This window comes from Berghia stephanieae, chromosome 7 (genome assembly GCF_034508935.2).
Source record: "Berghia stephanieae isolate SIO BIC M18660-M18661 chromosome 7, UCSD_Bste_1.3, whole genome shotgun sequence".
Lineage (NCBI taxonomy): Eukaryota > Metazoa > Mollusca > Gastropoda > Nudibranchia > Aeolidiidae > Berghia > Berghia stephanieae.
In genome coordinates, this window is record NC_088366.1 from 58,475,053 (window position 1) to 58,492,552 (window position 17,500).

The 17,500-nt window shown below is 38.1% G+C and overlaps 1 protein-coding gene across 1 annotated transcript in view; it reads right to left on the bottom strand.

Moving 5' to 3' along the window:
* LOC144977555 (trypsin-1-like) overlaps window positions 1-17,500 on the bottom strand; it is a 47,455-nt gene that overhangs the window by 29,466 nt on the left and 489 nt on the right. Inside the window, exons 2-3 of the mRNA XM_078922893.1 lie at window positions 5,021-5,484; window positions 797-1,130 (exon numbers count right to left, since the gene is read on the bottom strand). Of these exons, the coding sequence (XP_078779019.1) occupies window positions 797-1,052 (256 nt within the window). The 5' untranslated portion in view covers window positions 1,053-1,130; window positions 5,021-5,484. The remainder of the gene's footprint in view (window positions 1-796; window positions 1,131-5,020; window positions 5,485-17,500) is intronic.

Genomic DNA, 17,500 nt, shown 5'->3' on the forward strand with positions numbered 1-17,500 from the left:
TTTTGACTTTTACACATTATGATCACAAGGCATATGAAAAGTTCTAGCCAGCATGAAGAATAAAAAGTAATGATTTTCTTTGTTTAGAAACAAGATGGCCGCCGTTGCCGGGCGGCGTGACATCAGACTACTGAATCCAATTGTAGTCATCTGATGTCCGATTACTAATTTGAACTACACACGTTGAGTGTGTAGAGTTATCGTTCTTGCCTTGTGCACTTTCGCAGGCAGGTCGCATTCCCATGCGCGAGGCGGATAATTGAACTTTAAAGTGATTTCAAACCTCATTGTTTATTCTAAGGTTATAAAATCGAAATGTGTTTATAATATGAACTTCTGTAGTTTCGAATTTGGACATACAACTACAGTAGGCAGAGTAATACTTCAATTTACATCCCTGTGACCTAATTTCGACAAAATACAAACGTCGCCCATCTCTAGTTACAATCCTCTTGTGACACACTTGACTTGATTTTTAAATTGTTTATTTATTGTGACCCGCCGTGTCAAAACGGTATTATGTCGGGATGTGTTGTACCCCAAGAAGTGAATTAAGAGGTAGAACAATGGTACATAGGACTTCAGAACGTTTGGCAATGCAAGAAATAGTATTTATACTCTACCATAACGAACAGGTGGAAACGCCATGATTTATATTTACGGTTATAACTTCAATTTTCCTCATCTAGGTCATTCCTACATAATACCGCTTTGAGACCATGGGTCACATTTATTTCAATAAAATTTGTTCAGGACATCAGAATGACTTATATTTATTTGTAAATATTATACTTACAGTATGCCATTCGTCCATTCCGCGTCTCCTCGTTGAGCCTCTCTCGAATGACGTCACAAGTTGACGTGAAGTACACCCAATACGCGGCTATGACGAGGCGGAACCGCGACCCCAAAACAAGTTCAAGGTCGTCCATATTTTGAGCTGTGTAGGCCGTGACTAATCCGTTATAATGGTCCCAGTAGCGATAGCTGCACACAATGTTGTGACATAATACGAGGGATAGAAAAACGATGAGGGTTTTCGATGATGTCATTTTTGGTGTGGGTTGTCTTGAGTATGATGTTTTAATTTGAGCAAGATTTGTCCCGTCCAAGGGAAGAATGCAACTGATCTGAAAGACAGATATAGTGAAATGTTTTAAACATAGGTAAAAAAAAATTAATTTAAAATTGAGCTTTATATAGGGCAATATCCACTAAATGTGCTCAAAGCGCTTTACAAGGGGTCCCTGGCCAACAGCAACATTTAACATTTAGGACGGGCATTGACGCCTGTTAGGCGATGTTACAATTTTTTTTCGGACAGAGACAACGCTGTAAACGGTCAGTTACTCATTTAACACCTGACTACGGTGAGAGAATGTGAGTAAAGAGCCTTCTGTAAGGACTCAACTATGCGCCTAGCGAGGCTCGAACCCAGGACCTTCCGATCCGAAAGCGAGTGTCATACCACAAGACCAAGCGCCGCACGATACCGTCAACAGAAGGCAGGAATAGGCAGACTTTTGTCATTGCAGAATGTGGGAAGCCAACGTCAATGAGGACGACGCTGGGTAGTAAGTACCGTCAACCGGGGTTACTTAGTCCATCCGGGGTTACTTAGGCCACTTAGTAGAATAAATGTGACCCCTCGTCTCAAAACGGTATTATGTCGGAACGAACCGGATGCTTAAAAGCCGAATTTAATGTTTAACTGGTTAAAGATATAAATTGTTGGCATTAGCACCCTAAAATATGGTATCCATTCTCCTCAATAAAACATACAAACTCAACACAAGTCTAATGTTTCAGGCTATAAATTCAATTTTCAACTCCTTAACCAATCCGACTTAATACCGTTTTGAGGCGAAGGGTCACAAATAAGGTTGCTTTTAAAAAAAAGTTAAATTAATGAGTGCTTATTAGATCTATTGGGTTCTAATTATTTATAAGATAAAAGCTACATGTAATTTATCTTTTAAAATAAGCAATCTTGTTTTCAGTAAGTGGCCTAAGTTACCCCTGGTGGCCTAAGTAGCCCCAGTTGACGGTAATAGGATTCAATAGTCTGATGTCACGTCCTTCCAGCAACGAGCAGTTGGTTCTAAACAAAGAAAATCGGTAGTTTTTATTGTTCAGAACTTTTTCACATGTCATGTGACCACATATAATGCATAAAGTCAAAACATGACCCGGATTTATAATGATATTTTCTCTTCTGGATACACTTTTATGCTCGTCGGAGAGTATTTCATTAAGGCGTCCACCATTGTTCCGATAGTTTAGAACCAGTTACTAAGTTACTCTCGGAATCAATTGGCCTAAAAAAGTCAAAGGTCTTGAGGATAGGTACGCGTCAAAGGGAGCAGATCAAAGTAAAAGATCAGGAACTTGATGATATAGACACTTTCTGCTACCTCAGGAGTATAATTGACAAGGATGGAGGCACGGAAGCAGAGGTGAAAGCACGGATAGGAAAGGCACAGGCTGCATTCACATCTTTGAACAGAGTTTGGAGAACTAAGTTACTATGCGCCATAACGAGGGAAATGACGTCACGACTGTTGAATCATATTACTTGCTTTTTACTAGTAATTTTTTTTTAATCTATCTATTAATGATGTCCCAATCTTGCATTCAAACGAGGAGAATCATGACTTCGGAAAGCCAATTAATTTAAAGCTAAAATATTTTTTTTAAATAAAAGAAATTTTAGCTTGAATAAAGCAAACAAATTCTAAGCCAAATTATTTTTGAAGTGTATATTTATCCAATTTGTTCATGAAGTACACCCAGACTATGAACATTCCTTCACAAAATTGATTTGAAAGTTTGGTTGAAAACGATATTTTTTTAAATCTTAGAAATAATATTTAAGTCCAATTTCTCAAAATATACTACAAAGGCACGATCGAAAAGGGTATAAGTAGAAAGTATTTTGCTATTTTCTCAATATGTCATTTTTATGGGGATATGGGATACTGTGTCAAACATTTCTCAGAAACTATTTCATGAAATTGTCTAAATATTTCCACAGTTATCACAAAGATAATGTATTTTGTCATCGTAGATAGAACTTTTTTGATTGGATATATTTATTTTGACTTATTATCCAAATTATACTTTTTGACATCTATTTTGTCATAAAACTTTGATTCGCAACTTTGTAATGTTCTAATAAAAAATCCCATAAACTAAAACTGTGAAATCTCTCTATGGTGTCACAATATGTCTCAATGTTTTAACTCACTCAACCCTAACACCGACTATATCCGTAGTTTACCCGGGTTACTTTTACCCCATGCCTATTTATTACATTTTTCTGAGACAAATTATAGGCGTAGTATCAAAGCTAATGTTTTTTAGTTTTTGCATGTTAATGGTAGTTTAATAAAACTATCTATGTAAATGCTCATTTTTAAATATTTTTTTTCCAATTTTGAAAAGTAGCCAAAATCTCTTAGGATTGAGTGAGTTAAAGAGGGAAGAATATGGAGGGTACTTCATTGGTTTTTGCGGAATTTCTGCCACAAGATTGTTATGATGCCAGAACCCAAATCAGGGGGCCAAACAAGTATCAGCACAGATAGTGTATTTCTTTCTAACGACGATACAGAATGATTAAAACTGCCATTTATAGGTAATATATTTTTTATTTAGAAAGGACCCCCCCCCCCCGCCCCCCGCCCTTTAACCCCCTCCTTACCTGCCATTTTCAAGATTTTACCCAAAACTTCTCACCCAACTAACACAAAAATAGATTTTTTATCCCTCAAACACAATAGCAATAAAGTTCTTGCGACAAATAATTTCTTCAGTAAAACATGCTCTACAACACACTGTTCATTATCTTTAAATGTTATGGTATACAAAAGAAATTTGATAAAGAAAAATGTTGGTTGTATCGTTTCTTATAGTTGGTAAGGAGAGGGTTAAGCCCTTTCGCAACGACACCCGTCAAACAGGCATTTCTTTAAGGGATATAGATAATCCATCAAACAAGATGTCTGATGTCACCATGAATCACCCATGTTGTCCAAGTGAGCAAATTGGGGGGTAAGAATCTTGCCCAAGGGGAAAAACACTAAATTGTCTGAAGAGTGTCTCGAACCAGGGACCTTCCGGATCATAGTGTAATGCCTTAACCATTTGGCCACTTTGCTCCCGACTTGATACCGGTTTCAGGTTGTGTGTCACCTACGTGTGGTTATTTGGTCTAGTGGTATGACACTCGCCTTCGGATCGGAAGGTTCTGAGTTCGAGTCCCGTTCTGAGCAACCCTTGGAAAACGCTCTCACCGTACTCAGGTGTAAAAGGAATAACTGGTCGTTATAAGCATTGTCTCTGTCCGAAAAAAATGTATTACTGCCTATCGGGCGTTTTGTCTCGTCTCACATGTTAGGGCTAATCCAAACTGGAGACTGACTCCGACGACCCGGCACTGCCGTCCTCTGCCGTCTTCCGGATAAAGACGTCGGGTACGGACAAAATACTAAGAATAAAGAGAAGAGACGCAACACCTACCCATAACAAGCATGAAAATAAAACGGCAGAGGACGTCGGGTGCTTGGTATGGGTAGGTCTAGCGGATCTTCTCTTTATTCTTAGTATTTTGTCCGTGCCCGACGTCTTTATCCGGAAGACGACAGAGGTAAGCAGTGCCGGGTCGTCGGAGTTTGTCTCCGGTGTGGGTTAGCCCTTAAGTGTTGCTGTTGGCTGGAGACATCCTGTTAAGGCGTTTAAGCCCATTTTGTGGCTATCGCGTTGTATAGATAGTATGCGCTTGGCTAAGAAGTTCACAACATTGCCACCCGGAAGTATAACTGGGCAACACACAAAACTGTGTGTAATCATGATCGTTAATCGTCTTGTTAATACCGTTTAGTGAGCATTACTCATAAACGCGGATGGCAAAAAACAATAACAAAGACCTGAGTGACGTCATCTTCAAACTATCTATTGTGGCTATCACTATCATGGTGTATAAAATTTCATTTAAAAATCAAGAAACTCAAGAACTTACAGTGGATTGAAATGTAGGAACACAACATCCAGTAATACCGTATTGACTTTATTATTATTATTATGCAGCGATAATTTTTCAAACTACGAGGAAGTGTTGAGGTAGGTAGATCTGTGTGTATTCAACGCACTGAGCGGATAACAACTTTGTCAAGAAAGGTGTCTCGTTAGACACTTAGGGTCAATCCAGACCACCGGCTGAGAAGTATTATTATATTTTTTGTGCGTACTTCCTGATTCCTGTTTGATCACGTTTATTGATAGAGATTTGTACAGATTCAGATTCAGATTCAGATTCAGATTCACGTCAAACATAATCATAATATCCTGCTTTCCTTTTTCAAGTTAGGCTATCTCGTTGTTACTCGAAAATTCTGAAGATTGGAATCCACGGCGTGGGTTGGTCTGTGTTTATGCTGTGTTCTATCTGCTCTCTCCCCATTGGCGTGTGTTGTTTATTTATGTCTGTTAATAAAAAGAGAAAGTAAAAAAGGGTAAAACATTGATTTAATTATAATATGTTTTAAATCCTGAGCAATTATATAGCGCAATATCCACCAAACGTGCTCACGGCGCTTTACAAGAGTTCCCCAACTAGCGTCAACACTTAACATGTAGGACGAGACATGACGCCTGTAAGGCGATATATTATTGCAATTTTGTTCCGACAGAGACTGCGCTGTTTAAGGCCAGTTAATCATTTTACACACCTGAGTACGGTGAGAGAATGTGAGTTAAGGGCCTTTTACAAGGACTCGAGCACGAGACGCGCAGGGCGGGACTCAAACTCTTGACCTTCCGGGCATAAAGCGAGATAGAGTCATACCACAAGACTAAATAGTCGCACACAAAAAAAAAGAGTAAAAGTTTAACTATTTGTGACCCTTCGTGTCGAAACGGTATTATGTCGGAATGAATTGGACCCCGAAAAGTGACGTTAGAATTAAATTGATAGTAAATACCAATTTTTGAGCTTTTGCATTGTGAGAAATTGTCTTCATTCTCTAACATGACAAATCGAAACAAACCCCTAGTTTCATGTTTTTGTCAATAAATTCATTTTTTTGCACCCAAGTCATCCCGACATAATACCGTTTAGAGACGGTGGGTCACATTTGATGACCTGCCTTGTTGAACATTAAATAATTCGTAGTTTTAAGGAGATAAAAATAGAAGCTGCTATAGTTAACGTTATCGATCAACAATTTGCGGCTATGTGGTCTAGTGGTATGACACTCGCTTTCGGATCGGAAAGTCCTGGGTTCGAGCCTCACTCGGCGCATAGTTGAGAGTCTTTGGAAAAGGTTCTTTGGTTTTTTTTGTCTGTTTGTTTTTAGGTGTTTAACGGCGCTTTCGACACTATTTAGGTGATTTAAGCGCCCTAAAAGGTTCTTTACTCACATTCTCTCACGGTACTCAGGTTTAAAATGAGTAGCTGGCCGTTAACAGCGTTGTCTCTGTCCGAAAAAAAATGGAATATCGCCTAACAGGCGTCATGTCACGTCTGACATGTTAAGTGTTGCTGTTATCCCAGGGACCCCTTGTGAACCGCTTTGAGCACGTTTAGTGGATATTGCGCTGTATAAAAGCTCAAGTATAAAGCTCAAATAATTTACTCTCAATAGATAGTATGCGCTTGGCTAAGAAGCTCACAACATTGCCATCCGGAAGTATAAAGGACCAACACGCAAATTTCTGTCAACCAACTTGTCTTCTATTTTGCAAACGGAGCCGAATATATTTTTAAAAGGTAGTCCATAGTCGTGAAAAATGTGCAAAGCATGGCCACTAAGTCTGTTGATGAATCTTGTATAATTTAAACGCGAGCGAGCTTTTTATTTATAGCGCAATATCCACTAAATGTGCTCCAAGCGCTTTAACTAAAGGGTCCCTGATCACGACAAAACGTAACATGGAGAACGAGACATGACGCCTGTTAGGCGATATTACATTTTTTTTCTCCGGACAGAGACAACGTTGTTAACGGCCAAGTATTCATTTCACACCTGAGTACGGTGAGAGAATGTGAGTAAAGAAACTTTTCCAAGGACTCAACTATGCGCCGAGCGAGTCTCGAACTCAGGACCTTCCGATCCGAAAGCGAGTGTCATACCACAAGACCACGCACATAGTTGCATTTACCATATGAAGAAAGCTTTAAATGCCTTTCAATTCCTTATCCTAAAGTACAGGAGATCTAGAAGTAATAAAACATTGTTTAGATAAAATAAAATTCCCTTAATTCATCCCACAGGGAAAATTTCTCTCTAGGGTCTATTCCAAGGAAGACTGGAATAACCCAGGCGTTAGCTCAAGATCACACAGAGCAGCGGCAGGTGATCGAACTCGGTACCTTTCGGCTACGAAGCAAAGCGCCACGCTGCCCCCACACTAATTCAACATTATAAGAAAGTACACAAAATTGAAAACAGATTCCAGCGAGTTCTCCAAATGTGACCCTTCGTCTCAAAACGGTATTAAGTCGGGTTGATTAAGATGTTGAAAATTGAATTTATAGCCAGAAATATCAGACTTGTGTTGAGTTTGTATGTTTTATTGAGGAGAATGGATACCATATTTTAGGGTGTTAATTATGCCAATCATTTATATTTTTGACCAGTTTAATATTTAATTCGGCTTTTAAGCATCTGGTTCGTTCCGACATAATACCGATTTGAGACGATGGGTCACAAATATGCGATTTCAACGTCTACGAGAGGGTATTTTTCCAAATCTTTAAAGAGTGGCATTCACCCCCAATGCTGCCGGTCTTAAGGAAAAAGACAGTATGTGATCTCTTATCTCAAGTAAACATACGGTATTTTTCCTTAAAACGGCAAAATGAATGTCCTATCTTTGATTTTAAGAACCTTAGATGTATATTTAGAAACTCTCTCCACGTCTGCTCAAGAACTTCGAGGAATCTCAACTGTTTTAAAGAACTGCGTTGACAATGAGTAATATATGTTTGTCTTAATTATATCAATGTAATTTTAACTCTTATTCCTTGCCTACATGGTCTAGTGGTACGACTCTCGAGTTTTGATCGGTATTTTCAAGACCCGCTCTGAGCGGTGCAAAGTTGAGTCGTTGGAAAAGGTACTTTTCTTAATTCTCTCACCGAACTCAGTTGTGAAATGAGTACGTGGCCGCTAATAGTGTTGTCTCTGTCGTGGACAAACTGTAATATTATCACCTAACAGGTGTCATGTCTCGTCCTACATGTTAAGCGTTACTATTGACTATGGACGCCTTGTAAAGCGCTTTGAGTACGGTTAGTGGATATTGCGCTGTATAAATGCTCCAGAATTTTAAAAATGTTCTTATTATATTAAATCGATAATTAAAAAAGAGTAAATAAAAAAATAAATTCCCTTTATTCATCCCTAAGGGGAAATTTTTCTTCAGGGTCTATTCCAAGGGAAGACTGGAATAACCCAGGCGTCAGCCGCAGTGCAGCGCCGCAAAGTGAGCTACGGCTAGGTGACTTGCTCAACAAGGCCGCACAACGCGGCGGGTAGTCGAACTCGGTACCTTTTAGGTACGAAAGCAAAGACCGTACCGCTGAGCCACGCTGTCCCATGTACTCTATTAAATTTTGACTGTAAACAAAAAATAATCTAAAGTAGATGCGAGCTGAGAAGTTCGTTGAATTGTTGGGAACCGTGTGACGTAGCTGGGTGAAAATGTTTTCTTATTCAGGTGCGGCTATGTGGTCTAGTGGTATGACACTCGCTTTCGGATCGGAAGGTCCTGGGTCCGAGCCTCGCTCGGCGCATAGTTGAGTCCTTGGAGAAGGCTCTTTACTCACATTCTCTCACCGTACTCAGGTGTAAAAATGAGTACCTGGCCGTTAACAGCGCTGTCTCTGTCCGGAAAAATTTGTAATATCGCCTGATAGGCGTGATGTCCCGTCCTACATGTTAAATGTTGCTGTTGACCAGGGACCACTTGTAAAGCGCTTTGAGCACGTTTAGTGGATATTGCGCTATATAAAAGCTCAAGTTTTTTGGGGTTTTTTTTTAAAGTTGAATTTCCATGCGTATGTGGACGCATTAACCCTCTCCGTACCAACTATAGGAAAATCGTCACATTCGTTACGATACAACAAACTTTTTTATTATTCAAATTTCTCTTATACATCATAAAATTTAAAGAGAAAAAACAGTGTGTTGTAGTTGTAGAGTATGTTTTGCTAAGGAAATTATTTGTCGCAAGAATTTTACTGCTATTATTATGTCTGAGTGATAAAAAATCTATTCTGGTGTTAGTCCGGTGCAGTGGCGTGGCATGTTTACAGTGTAAGTTGGTGCCAGAATAAGAAGAAAATGACTACAATATGATGATATATTTGTAAATACAAAAGAAAGAGGAAAAAAAGAAAGAATATACTTATTCAAAGAAGTAAGGGGCGGTATTTACCATTTCTCAGTTTTATTTTTTCGTTCCATTTACCATTTTTTTCCCACTTTCATGTATGTTGTCATCAAATTGTGTGATTTATTGGCTAAAGCCTAAGTAAGATTGAATAAACTTTGAACTATTATTTTTTAAAATTCTGTAATCCATTTTTAACAGATGGATACGGTGCCAGGCACCAAATCATCCAATATGATATAGCCACGCCCCTGGTCGGGTGTGATGTTTTTGGGAAAATCCTGAAAATGGCTGGTAAGGAGAGGGTTAACTCAGTCAACCCTAACACCGACTATATCCGTAGTTTACCCGGGTTACTTTTACTCCATGCATATATTACATTTTTCTGAGACAAATTATAGGCGTAGTATCAAAGCTAATCTTTTTGGTTTTTGCATGTTAATGATAGTTGGATAAAATTATCTATGTACTCCATGCTCCTCTTCAATACATTTTTTCCCAATTTTAAATCGTAGCAAAAATCTCTAGGCTTGCGTGAGTTAAGTAATATTATTTTTTTCATTATATCATAAATGTCTTTGAGATTTCTCCTAATCTGGTACTGAGGGACACGTTTGCCGTTTTGGGGAAAATGCGGAAAATGATCGGTTGGAAAAAGTTAACACACGTAATCAAGGAGAAGTTAACAGTTAACACACGTAATCAAGGCGAAGTTAACAGTTAACACACGTGATCAAGGAGAAGTTAACAGTTAACACACGTAATCAAGGAGAAGTTAACACACGTAATCAAGGAGAAGTTAACACACGTAATCAATGAGAAGTTAACACACGTATTCAAGGAGAAGTTAACACACGTAATCAAGGAGAAGTTAACAGTTAACACACGTAATCAAGGAGAAGTTAACACATTGATGGACTAGAAAACCTACCAAGCTGACCTTACTTATTGTATTGTTTTGTGGTTCTTTTCCATCGTGTCAATGTGATTGGGGGGGGGGGGGTCCCGATAACTCAGTTGGTAGAGCACTCGCTTCACACGCAAAGGGTCCAAGATTGATCCCGGATGCAGTAGAGATTTTATTATTTTTTTGCGACCCCCCCCCCCCTGTCCACCCAGCAGTAAATGGGTAGTTGGGTCTCATAGATCTGGCGGAAAGTACTTTGCGATAGACTAGCGTCCTATCCAGATGATAGCAAACAATTACTATTGTCCGTTTCACGCTATAGAAACCGGGATAAACTCCGGCTCCACGGGCCCAACGGCTTTGAAGGACTACAATAATATGATTGGAAGACGTTGCAAGTGAGCTCAGACATACAAACCTAAACTGGCCTAACATCTCAAATTTATGGCAAGGTCACCTCGACCTTTGCGAGACACGGGAAAGATAAATAATATTTTATAATAATAATATACGAGTTAGACCCTATAGAGAAATATCTAGTTTCACAGAGCAGAACATGTAGTTTTCAATTTTACGCCGACGATACCCAAATGTACAATTCAGATATTATATCAAATCTCCCTGACTGAGTGGGGTTCCTGACCTCCCAAAGTGGGCAGGGAGGTACTTACTGTTGCCTATTTGAACCAATTCTCCTTTGTCTGCCTTATTCTTGGATGCTTTAATTGTAATTCTAAAACTTTTTACTATCCCATTTTCTTCCTTTTTACTGGTGCTGATATGACCTATAGATAGTATGCGCTTGGCGAAGAAGCTCATAACATTGCCATCCGGAAGTATAACGGACCAACACACAAAACTGTGTGTATCCATGAACGTTTATAGTCAGGTTAATACAGTTCAGTGAGCATTACTCATAAATGCGGATGGCAAAAAACAATAACAAAGACACGAGTGACGTCATCTTCGAACTATCTTTTGTGTTGCAAGCGCCGTAAAACCCTTAAAAAACAAACAAACAAACAAACGAATCTCCCCATGCTTGTGACTAACACAGAACGGTGGATATCGGCAGTTAAAGACTGGATGATTTTAAACAAGCTGAAATTAAACGACAAATATAATTGAGGTTCTGCTCTATGGAAATTTCAAAGAGTATGAGCGTAAACTCGCACAGTCTACTATTGCTCTGAATATAAATGACGATAATATAAAATCTGTCCATGTAAATAATTTAGGTGTACTTTTTCTGAGTGATTTGTCTAAGTCTAACCGGGTGTCTAATCTTTGTAGATCTTTAAACTATCAGCTTATAAGAATTTTATCTATCCGTAACTACCTAACTCTTGATGAAAACAAAACACTTGTAACAACATGGATTCTATCTCGACTGGATTATTGCATGCAATTCTCTTCTTCTTGGCATGACCTGTGATAAACTTTTAAAATTCCAGATAGATAATTCAAAAGAGTGCTGCAAGATTTGTAACAAAACAAAGAAGATTTGCGCACTCTCTTCCTTAACTGTATAAACTTCACTGGCTCCCAGTTGAAGAACGTTTTAAAGATAGAATTGGATTCAGTAGTCTGATGTCACGCCGCCGGGCAACGGCGGCCATCTTGGGTCTAAACAAAGAAAATCATTACTTTTTATTCTTCAAGCTGGCTAGAACTTTTCATATGTCTTGTGATCAGAATGTGTAAAAGTCAAAACATGGTCAAATTTATGTTTTTCCCCCTCCGGATACGCTTTTATGCTCACCGGAGAAATATTTCATACGGGCGTCCGCCATTGTTCCGATAGTTTAGAGCCAGTGTTACTAAGTTACCATGCGTCATTCGGAAGGAAGTGACTTTACGACTATTGAATCCTATTGCCATGATGTGTTTTCAATATATATATATATATATATATATATATATATATATATATATATATATATATATATATATATATATATATATATATATATATATACCAGGAAGCCCCATCTTACCTCAAAAATGTTTAAGTACCTACAAAGTCAAGTGTATAGTTAGGGTCTTAGGAGATTATTTTTTTTTCTTGTTAATCACCTCTCTGTTATGCATTGCATTGTTTTTGTTTTACATATAATGTATGATTTGTAAACATTTGAGTGTGTTTCTCTAAGTGGCAACCTGTGCTTGTGTCGTAATGAGAGATTTAGGTGATCTCAAATTAAAGTAGGACTGATAGTGTGCTCTTGTAATCTACATCTGTTCCCTATATGAACCAATTCCCCTTTGTCTCACTTTTGCTTGGATGCTTTAGCCTAATTCTCATTCTAGAACTTTTTACTAACCAATTTTCTTCATTTTTACTGGTGCTGATATGACCAAAATGTGTTGCAATCCTTAAAAACAAAACGAAAACACACAGTAGACGTCTACCCATTAAACATTACATGGTGGCACATTATGTAAATCACTTGAACGCGTCATTCTAGAGTCTAGTAGTTGAAAATGATAAATTCGAGTATAGAGAATGAGATTAGCGGAAGAGGAGCGTCCTTTGATTGGACATCACCTTACAGAGAGAACGTCAACATGATTTTGCGCATGCGTCTCTCTCGCCCCCGCTTTCGGTGAAGTGTCTCCGGAAGCGAGGACTAGAGACGAATGCGCACAACCAACATGGCGTTCTCTCTCTCTAATAACTTTTCCGCCGGTGACGTCCAATCAAGGGACGCTACTCTTCCGCTAATCTCATTCCCTATAATGACACAATTCACACACATAACCCTCACTATTTCCAGTGACGTATTGTCTCTCTTAGAAACATTTAACTCTCTCCTTACCAGCCATTTTCAGGATTTTCCCCAAAATTTCACACCCAACTAACACCAAAATAGATTTGTAATCCCTCAAACACACTATCTTGCAGTAAGTTCTTGCGATACATAATCTCTTTAGCAAAACATGCTCTACAACACACTGTTCATTTTCTTCAAATTTCATGATGTACAAAAGATATTTATTTGAATTTAAAAATGTTGGTTGTCTCGTAACGAATGTGACGATTTTCCTGTAGTTGGTAAGGAGAGGGCTCGGCTAAAGCAAGGGGTTTTGAAATGTAGAATCACCCCATTGGAAAATATTGCCATGCTACAGACTGTTTAAGCATTTTGAACATGAAGCCAAACCAGGATGTCTCTATTTCACAGTATAGAGAATGAGATTAGCGGAAGAGTAGTATCCATTGATTGGACGTCAACCATAGTCTGTGACGTCACCGGCGGAAAAGTTATTAGAGAGAGAACGTCATGTTGGTTGTGCACATGTGTCGGTGACGTCACAGACTATGGGTGACGTCCAATCAAGGGACACTACTCTTCCGCTAATCTCATTCCCTATTGATACTGTCAGCAACTAACATAATAAAGCAAAAATACATCTAAATAAAAAACATAGACATTAGGCTGTGAGGCTCTGGGGTGATGGGACCATCACTTTGAGAAGTACTGTTTACTACGCAAATAAAAATACACTATATGGGGAATGAGATTAGCGGAAGAGTAGCGTCCCTTGATTGGACGTCAACTGACAGAGAGAACATCAATTTGGTTTTGAAGTGTCTCGAGCCGCTTTCACCAGAAGCGAGGACGAGAGACGCATGCGCACAACCAACATGACGTTCTCTCTCTAATAACTTTTCCGCCGGTGACGTCACAGACTATGGGTGACGTCCAATCAAGGGACGCTACTCTTCCGCTAATCTCATTCCAAATAATGTTTTGGTATACGTCATTACATTAAAATGATATAACCCGGGTGCGATAAAAATAAAAATATCAAATGAATTTGCGATTGCATAATAACCGATGGAGATACAATCTTTTAGATTCATTAATCTATTTATATTTATTGATTCGTTTTTATTAAACTGTTAATATCAATAATAATAAAATTAATAATAATAATAATAATAATAATAATAATAATAATAATAATAATATAATAATAATAATAATAATAATAATAATAATAATAATAATCTTTATGTCCAATAGCATTATTGTTAGGTAAACTCTGTCATAGGGGAAGAAGTAATTAAAATAGTAGTAATAATGATGATGATAATACTGATAGTAATGATGATAAGAAAATAATAATAGTAATAATAATAAGAAGAAGAAGAAGAAGAAGAAGAAGAATAGTATATGTTTAATTATTCCTTAGACATATTATGGGTACACATCGACTAGTTTTCAGTGAGTTGAAAACCTTTGACCTTTTCTAAGCTTAGGACTCTGTTGTGACCACGAATACTTGTACAGAATTTACCAAGGGACGCTACTATTCTGCTAATCTCATTCCCTATTACTTTTAAATGTGAGTTTAAAAATTTCAATTTGTGTGTTGGGTCGATATAACACTTCAGTAAAAATCTTGAAAACAGTCGGTAAGAAGAGAGTTAACAAACTTGAAATACACAGCATAGTCTATCGTCGTAGTCAGTCATGGTTCAGACATAACTAACATAATTGTAGAAATCTATAATACTCAACGACCTAAGGTTGACTTACACTCTACTCTAGTACAACTTCTATAATATTATTATTACACAAACCCTTGAGGTGTGTTGACACACGACTGGTAAAATCAAAAATGAAATCTCACCTGTTTGCATAAACTCCTTTGAAATTTTTAAAAAGAAATAATACACGAAATGACAAATTAAATCAAATTTTTAAAATTTAAAAAAATACTAAATTGGCAGGCTTTGACTTTGACGCGCTGTAGGTAACAATTTTATACTTTCAATTAACATTCTTATTAAAAATCTTAGATAGATAGCTCGGCTCAGCTATTCAAAGGCGGAGTTTGAAATTGAAATGGTAAATCCAGAGAAACACAAGAAAGGTGTGAGGTCGCGTCCTACCTACCCCTGCCTGCAGGTGTTTAATATGAATCTCTAATTTTAACCCACGTATTGTATATATAAATTAATTTGTTTAACATTTTCCCCAAGTCCTTAACTTATTTGAACGTATTGTTGTTAAAGTTTGCCCTCTTATTTATCCACCGCCATTGACAATATGTTATGTTCTACATATATTATTATGTCTATTTTTAAAAAGAGATGTTCGTGTATCAACATAATTAAAAATCCCGTTTTGCAAACTTGTTATAAATCTTAGAAAGATTTAATGTTTGTGTGTTATGTTATGTTTATATCATTTTTCACAAACTCTTATCAAACTTTGAAGGTGTGAAAAGATAAAATTATTCAGTAAGAGATGAAGTGAGTAGAAAAGTGCCAGAAGACAATAGAGAATAAAAAGTTTTCGCGGCCGTGATGGGGTTTGAACCTGCGACCTTATTGGTACGACAACTCCGCCTACCCATGTCGATTTCTTTCTTTTACTCATTTTTCTTATCGGGAAATTAGATTTCAGTATAAATAGCAATAAATTTATGGGCAGCCCCCACTGTACTTTGCTGAAAAAAAAGTTCTGGCCAAACCATCTAGTCTTTACAATGAATAAAGTTGACGTCACGCAGCTCTTTATAGTCCTTTTTAGACGACAGAAAGGTGATTAGTTCTCACTAAATCATCTTATTAGGCGGAAAAATGATAAAAAGTTTAAACATAATTTGGAGGTTTCGTTACAATTGATCTGGTGTCATAACTTGTGAATATTTTACTTAACGGCATACCATCATAAGATTAGGGGGAGGGGGGGATCTCAACACCTCAGTTGGTAGAGCACTCGCTTTAAACGCAAAGGGACCGAGATCGACCCCGGGTGAAGACGAGATCTTTTTTTCTACTTGAATCCCCTCTGTCAACCCCAGCAGTGATTGGGTAGTTGGGTCTGTTTGATCTAGCAGAAATGTACTTTGTCCTAGACTAGGGTCCTATCCAAAGGGTAGCAAGCAATTGTCCCTTTCATGCTACAGAAACGGGATAAACTCTGGCTCCATAGGCCTAATGGCTCTGAAGCATTACTACTGCTACTGTATCACAGTAAGATAAAACTTTCTTTTAAATTTAAAAAGCTTTATTCACATCTCTGCTAACCGCAAATGTTTGCAAATTGGGTTACTCCAGACTACATAAACTTTACCCACAGTCAATTAACATCAACATGGGATTAGTGATAGAGACCGGGATAAAATCCGGCTCCATGTGCCGAATGGACTATAAACTATAACATCACTAGACAGAAATAATATAACAAAAAACTTTCTTCACGTGTCTGAAAACCACAAGTGTTTGACAGTGGGTTACTACAGACTACATAAACTTTACCCACAGACAATTAACATCAAAATAGGATTACTCGTGTTTGATTTGGGATTCGCTTTAACCTTGTCTGGGCTAATAACGTGCGGCAATGTGGTCTTGTGGTATGACACCCACTTTCGGATCGGAAGGTCATGCGTTCGAGTCTCGCTCGGCGCATAGCAAAATGGCTTCATCAGTGGGGACAGTGGGGCTATGTGGTCTAGTGGTATGACACTCGCTTTCGGATCGGAAGATCCTTGGTTCGAACCTCGCTCGGCGCATAGCTGAGTCCTTGGAGAAGGCTCTTTACTCACATTCTCTCACCGTACTCAGGTGTAAAATGAGTACCTGGCCGTTAACAGCGTTATCTCTTTTCGGAAAAAAAATTGTAACATTGCCTAACATGTGTCATGTCACATCCCACATGTTAAGTACTGCTGTTGGGCAGGGACCCCTTGTTTAGCGCTTTTATAGTCTGGATAATAATACCGTTAAGTGAGAATTACTCATAAACGTGGATGGAAAAAAATAATAACAAAGACCCGAGTGACGTCAACTTCATTCTATCTATAATAAGTCTTTTAGTTCTTTGCAGGTCCGATAATTCAACGTTGTAATGGGAATGTCTGCTCTCAAACCAAAGCAAACATATTGTCAATTGGATTCAATAGTCTGATGTCACGCCTCCCGGCACGGCGGCCATCTTGGTTCTAAACAAAGAAAATCATTATTTTTTATTCTTCATGCTGGCTAGAACTTTTCATATGCCTTGTGATCAAAATGTGTAAAAGTCAAAACATGATCAAATTTATGGGTTTTTTTCCCTCTGGATACGCTTTTATGCTCGCCGGAGAAATATTTCATACGGGCGTCCGCCATTGTTCCGATAGTTTAGAGCCAGTGTTACTTAAGTTACCATACGTCATTAGGAAGGAAGTGACGTT